Here is a 5,833-nt window from a genome sequence, read left to right as displayed (position 1 = left end):
AACATCCAAATCACATAACGTCCTATTTCACAGAACGGATCATGGACGTTAAGCGAGGCATGACTGTATTTTGATCTTTTAATACCATATGAAAAGTATTGTACATAATTTGCATTCTGTAGTTACTAATTTATTTTAGGAATTGTGGCTCTTTCAGGAGTGCACAAGACACAGCAACTGTGTAATTTCCATGGTAGGGTGAGTTTATATGTGTTCTAAAGAGAATGAGCCAGAAAAATTGCATTTGTTGAATAGTATAGAGTAGAAGTTAGAGGAAAAGCTTTGGAATCAGGCATGGATTCACATCTTTACCATTTACTTACTAGCTGTGTGACTGTGGGGGAAGTCACTTTCCTTTCTGGGCCTCAGTTCCCTCATTTAAAAAAAATGGGGGTAAAAAATAGGACCTACCTCATAGTTACTGTGAGGATGAATATACATAAAATATTTGAGTGTTTACCACAGCTCTCCAGCCCATGACACAAATAGGCTGTCAATAAATAATAGCTGTTACAAGCATTAGTATTTATTTTTAAAATTGAAATGTGTGTTTGTGTATTTTTTCACTCAAATTTGCAGCCTACTTTGTTCTACCACAACAGTAGAAAATATGCCACGAAGTCCTACTATATAATTTCTATTTTTCTGAGTTTGGAATTAAAAGAATAAAAAACATTATGGTAGTCTAAGTTAAAAGGAATATCTGGTCAGTTATTCTCTAATGTCAGTTCTAACTATTAAGTAGACAAGGTTTTTTTTTTTTTGTTCACCATCTTCACCCTCTTCTTGATAAGGCATTAGACATAGGGAGGAATATTGGGGAGAGAGGGCACTGGGAAGCAGCAGCTGGAGTGGATGTGGGAAGGTCCCACGTTTTTACTTGGAGCTTTCACTTCAGGGGAGGTTGCAAAGAGTGGGGGGAGGGGGGGGGAGAAGAGCAGCAACAATAGAGTTCCCCCGGGCTCCTTTGATTGGCCAGAAAGTGAATTCAACCCCTCCCCCCAAGAACCCACTCTGCCAGCACATCTTTTGTCAAGAAGGAGGGGTGTGTGTGCACAGTTGGTGTCACTCACCAGGTGCTCCGGACAATGGATCCCTGTGTAGCTAAGCCTGCACGGGTGTGGGACTGCCACGAGGTTGACTGCTCTGAAGGGGCAGAGCAGGATAAGACCCAAATTCAACCTGAGACTGTAAAGCCCGTGCTCTGAACCCCAACACACTCTCATCATGGTGTTCTTGTAGTTGCCTTCTTCGGGAAAGTAATCTCTATCTCTGTCTGCGGTAATTCTGCCCAACCCTCAGGGCAGCCCCCAAGGCCCCATGGGACCGCCTCTCTGTTCCAGGGCTCTGCTCAGGTACTTGGGCCTCCTGCTGGGACTGACAGTGAGGGCTGAACCTTCTGTTCCAGGAGCGGAGGGAGGGGGGAGGGGGAGGGGTCCCCTCTCTTGGACCTCCTCTGCTCCACAGCCTCAGGGCTCTGAGAAGCCAATTCTGAGGACGCAACTACTCCTCTTCCTCCCCGCTCCCCGTCCTCTAAGCTCCACGGATTCCTGAAGCTGCACCTACCACAGTCCTGGACACCTCCTGTGAGGAAGTGGGGCCAAGGATCTGCATTCAGACCGCCCCCCCGCCCCCCGTCAGGGAATTCTAGTGCAGGATGGCCAAATATCAGGGACCTCAATTTGAGGAGGAAAAACAAATGGTTTAAACTGTTTAAGAAGCTGGAAGAGGGGCTGAGACAGGAAAGGCTGCAGGAGTGACTGGTGGGGGGGGGGCTCCCTGCAAAGTTCAGCGTCTAATCGCAGCAAAGAGTCTCCCAGGATTGCACCAAGCACACATGTGTTTTTTAGGCAGATAACTGTTAGGGCTTCTCTTACCTCCTGCTTGACTATATGTTAAAAAAGGTTTCAAATTTTATTAAAGTAGGAATTTTAAGGAAGTTGGTTGGCAGCTGTCCTGAGGGTGGCAAAATACTCCCTGTCCCACACTGAAGGGCTTGGGCGGGCGCACTGGCATGCGCTCATAGACAGAGGTTTCCGGGTCCTGGAGTGCGAGTCTTGGGTGGTCTCCCACGAATACCACTTCTGCCCAACCCTCCCCCACCCCGTGCCTCCTTCCCCTAGTCTCCGACCCCCGCTAGTCTCCGACCCCCGCCCCCACCCCCTCCCGCCCCGCTCCCCGCCTCCGCCTCTTCTCATCCGCCCCCCGCGTTGTCCTCGCTCATATCAACCTCCTCCACCACCCGCCTCCCGCACTTCCCGCCCTCGCTTGGGTCCGCACCACCACCACCACCGCCGCCGCCGCCGCCGCCGCCGCCGCCGCCGCCGCCGCCGCCGCCGCCGCCGCCGCCGCCGCCGCCGCCGCCGCCGCCGCCGCCGCCTCCTCGCTGCCGCGCTCCATCAGCGTCTGCTGCACCGCCCGTACGCCCCTTGCTGCCCTGGACTCGCCGGCGCCCTGGAATCGGTAGGCTTCGCGCCCGGCGGCAATCTGGCTCTCGAGACCCCTCTCCCCCCGCTAATGCCGGAAGATCCCATCCCCGCCGCCACTGTGGCCAACACCGGTGCCAGGCGGCGCCGCCGTCACCGGCGCCGGCGCCGGCGCCGCCGCCGCGTCCCCCCCACTGCCTTCGCCACCATGCCCCTCGCGCCCACCACGTCCCCGCAGCAAACAGGTAGCAGGAAGCGGAAAGCGGACGAGGCGGGCGCCGGGAGCTCGGCATCCTGGGGCCCGGGAGGGGCGGCGACCCCCGAGAATGGCGAAGAGCTGCTGCTGTCCAAGAAGCAGAAACGGCTGGCGGCGCAGCGCTCGCTGCTGCGCTACCTGCAGAGCCGCGAGGTGGGCGCGCGCGACGGCACCGGGGCCCGGGACTTCGAGGCCGAGCTACGCGCCTACGCGGTGCACAAGCTGCCTACGCTGCTGACGGAGCACGAGCTGGCGTTGGGCACCCTCAACAAGGTCTTCGCGTCGCAGTGGCTGAACGCCAGGCAGGTGGTGTGCGGCACCAAGTGCAACACGCTCTTTGTGGTGGACGTGCACTCAAATCACATCACGCACATCCCTCTCCTGGGGGACGGGGCGCCAGTGCTGGCCCGGAACCAGCCGAGCTGCGGCATCCACGCCATCGAGCTGAACCCCTCCAAGACGCTGCTGGCCACGGGGGGCGAGAACCCCAACAGCCTGGCCATCTACCAGCTGCCCACGCTCGACCCCATGTGCCTGGGCGACCGCCATGGCCACAACGATTGGATCTTCGGCATCGCCTGGATGAGCGACACCGTGGTCGTGAGCGGCTCCCGCGACGGCACCGTGGCGCTGTGGCGGGTGGACCCCGACATGTGCCACCGCAGCATCGGTTGGCATAACGACGTGGGGTTCCCCATGTACGCCCACATCAGCCCGACGGAGACGGAGATCATCCCCAGGGCCAACACCAGCTCCACCAACCGCAAGGTGCGGGCCCTGGCTTTCAGCGACAAGAACCAGGAGCTGGGAGCCGTGTCCGTAGATGGCTACTTCCACCTGTGGAAGGTCGAGAGCACCCTGTGCAGGCTGGTGTCCTTCAGGCTGCCCTACAGCCGAGAGAACGTGTGCCTGACCTACTGCGACGAGTTGTCCCTGTATGCAGTGGGCTCCCAGTCCCATGTCTCCTTCGTGGATCCGCGCCAGCGCCAGCAGAACCTGCGGCCTCTGTGCTCCAGGGAGGGCGGCACGGGTGTGCGCTCGTTGAGCTTCTACCAGCATATCATCACCGTAGGCACTGGCCATGGGTCCCTGCTCTTCTATGACGTCCGCGCCCAGAAGTTCCTGGAGGAGAGGGCCTCGGCCAATCCGAACCCCTCTCCAGGGACCAAAGCGAAGAAGCTCAAGCTCACCTGTGGGAGAGGCTGGCTCAACCACGACGAGCGCTGGGCGAACCACTTCGGAGACACGGAGGAGTTCCCCAATGCGCTCTACACCCACTGCTACAACTGGCCTGAGATGAAGCTCTTCACGGCTGGGGGGCCTCTCCCTTCTGGCCTCTACGGGAACTACGCGGGACTCTGGAGCTAAAGATGGCCGCCTAGGTATCAAAGTGCACAGATTTACCTTCCAGTTGTGTCTTAGCTCTTCATGCTGAGTTTGCGCTTTTAATTCTGTGCGGTTTTTTTCTTCCAGGTGGAACACTGCCACTTTGCCTGTGTTTACAGTATTGGATGGAGAGATGGATCCCTCTGGCAATCAAAAGTCGGCTTTAAGATTCTTCTGCACCTTACCCAACACCACCATCTTTTTACCTTCTCACACAAAGAATCCTTAGTTATGCTCCCTCTTTGAGTGATTCACGTATGTTCTTTCTGTAGTTTGTTGCAGTCATGATCCCCACTACAGTTCAGTACTTTGATTTTGTTTACCGCTATTTTAGTAGTAAGTTTAGGTCTTTTACCTGTTTCAGATGTATGGTATTTGAGGAAAATGTGTGCTACAGAGTGTCTTATGGGCTAATCTGAGGAGCTACCCATTGATTATAGCCCTGCTGCAATTAGAAAATGCATTTCGAATTGGAGATTGCCAACATTTGGGACTTGTTTCATTTTGGTGTTGGGAATCCATGTTTGTTGTTTGTGTATCATTAGTGTTTAAAATGCTTTAAAATATGTTCTGTTAGTTAAATGGATATTTTACAATCTTGTTCATCTACAACTTGATTATTCAGTAAAAATTTAGAATCGTTATCCCTAGGCCCTCAGCCTTCAGTGTTTACATTATGGTCTGCTTTCCTGGGTTACATTTATGCTATAGATTTTCAGAGTTAATCAAAACTGATCTATATGTGGTGGGGCAATCAGAGAGATATTTTGTGGAGTAAACATGTCTTAGAAGTTCAGGTAACACCATCCAGACAGCCATTTACAATGAAGACCAGCCATTGTGCCCAATGTAGGTGTTGTTGATTTTTCATTGTAGACGTGGATGATTCTGCTCTCTGAATGGAGTATGTACTGTATTGCAAAAAATAAATAAATAAATGGAATACATTCAGTATCCTAGCAATTGAGTGTAAGACTAAAGTTTTTGAACGCTTAAATGCATACTTTATTTTTTTCTCTTAAGTGTCCTTTTAGACATGTATTTATCAAGATCAAAATTTCCAGAAGAGAAGCTGAAGATATCAGTTACACGTACATTACTTTGTACATATTTCTTAAAACTTATATTACTGACAAGGGCTAAAAGGTTAAGTTACCTCCTCTTGAATACCTCATCTAAATATACTTCAGTATAGGTTAGGATGGGTTTTTTTGTTTTGTTTTGTTTTTAACGGTGTAACAGACCATTTTTTTCATTTACACAAACGGTTATGTTGGACCTCACCTAGTATATTTGTGTATGTCTTTGTATAGGTCATTTCCCATGTTAGGAAGAGGTATAGATATATGCCATTTTACACACATAGCTATTTCTAGTATTTGTAACGTGAAGACCAAGACTTACTACTTGGTCTTTGTTTGTTTTGTTTTACTCTAATTTAAAATGGATAACATATGCACATAATCACACACAAATCACAGTCTCTGAAAGCTATACAGAGAAAAGTAAGGTCACACCCCAGGATCCCTGGTGTCCTGCCCGTAGATCCAGTCAGTATATTCGGTGTATGGTGTGTGTGTAATTTTTGTACAAGTGATTACACACATTGCACATACCTACTTTTTGTTCCACTTAGAAAATCTTGGAGATTGTCCCATATCCCTATCAACCTAATACATTTTAATTGCATAGTATTCTATATGATTATAATGTTTTATTCATTACACCTTTGATGAACATTTAGGTGGTTTCTTTTATCTTATTA

The 5,833-nt window shown here is 50.9% G+C and overlaps 1 protein-coding gene across 1 annotated transcript; it reads left to right on the top strand.

Moving 5' to 3' along the window:
- The first annotated feature begins 1,088 nt into the window (after nucleotides 1–1,088).
- On the top strand, nucleotides 1,089–4,050 carry LOC100657085 (DDB1- and CUL4-associated factor 12-like protein 2). The gene is made up of 3 exons (XM_064278476.1): nucleotides 1,089–1,190; nucleotides 2,124–2,463; nucleotides 2,528–4,050. Exons 1-3 carry the CDS (start codon nucleotides 1,089–1,091, stop codon nucleotides 4,048–4,050), a joined length of 1,965 nt encoding a protein of 654 aa, XP_064134546.1.
- Nucleotides 4,051–5,833: the final 1,783 nt, after the last annotated feature.

Source organism: Loxodonta africana, chromosome X (genome assembly GCF_030014295.1).
Source record: "Loxodonta africana isolate mLoxAfr1 chromosome X, mLoxAfr1.hap2, whole genome shotgun sequence".
Classification (NCBI taxonomy): Eukaryota; Metazoa; Chordata; class Mammalia; order Proboscidea; family Elephantidae; genus Loxodonta; species Loxodonta africana.
Note: the sequence above shows the minus strand (reverse complement) of the source record. Positions and strands in the feature narration are given on the sequence as shown.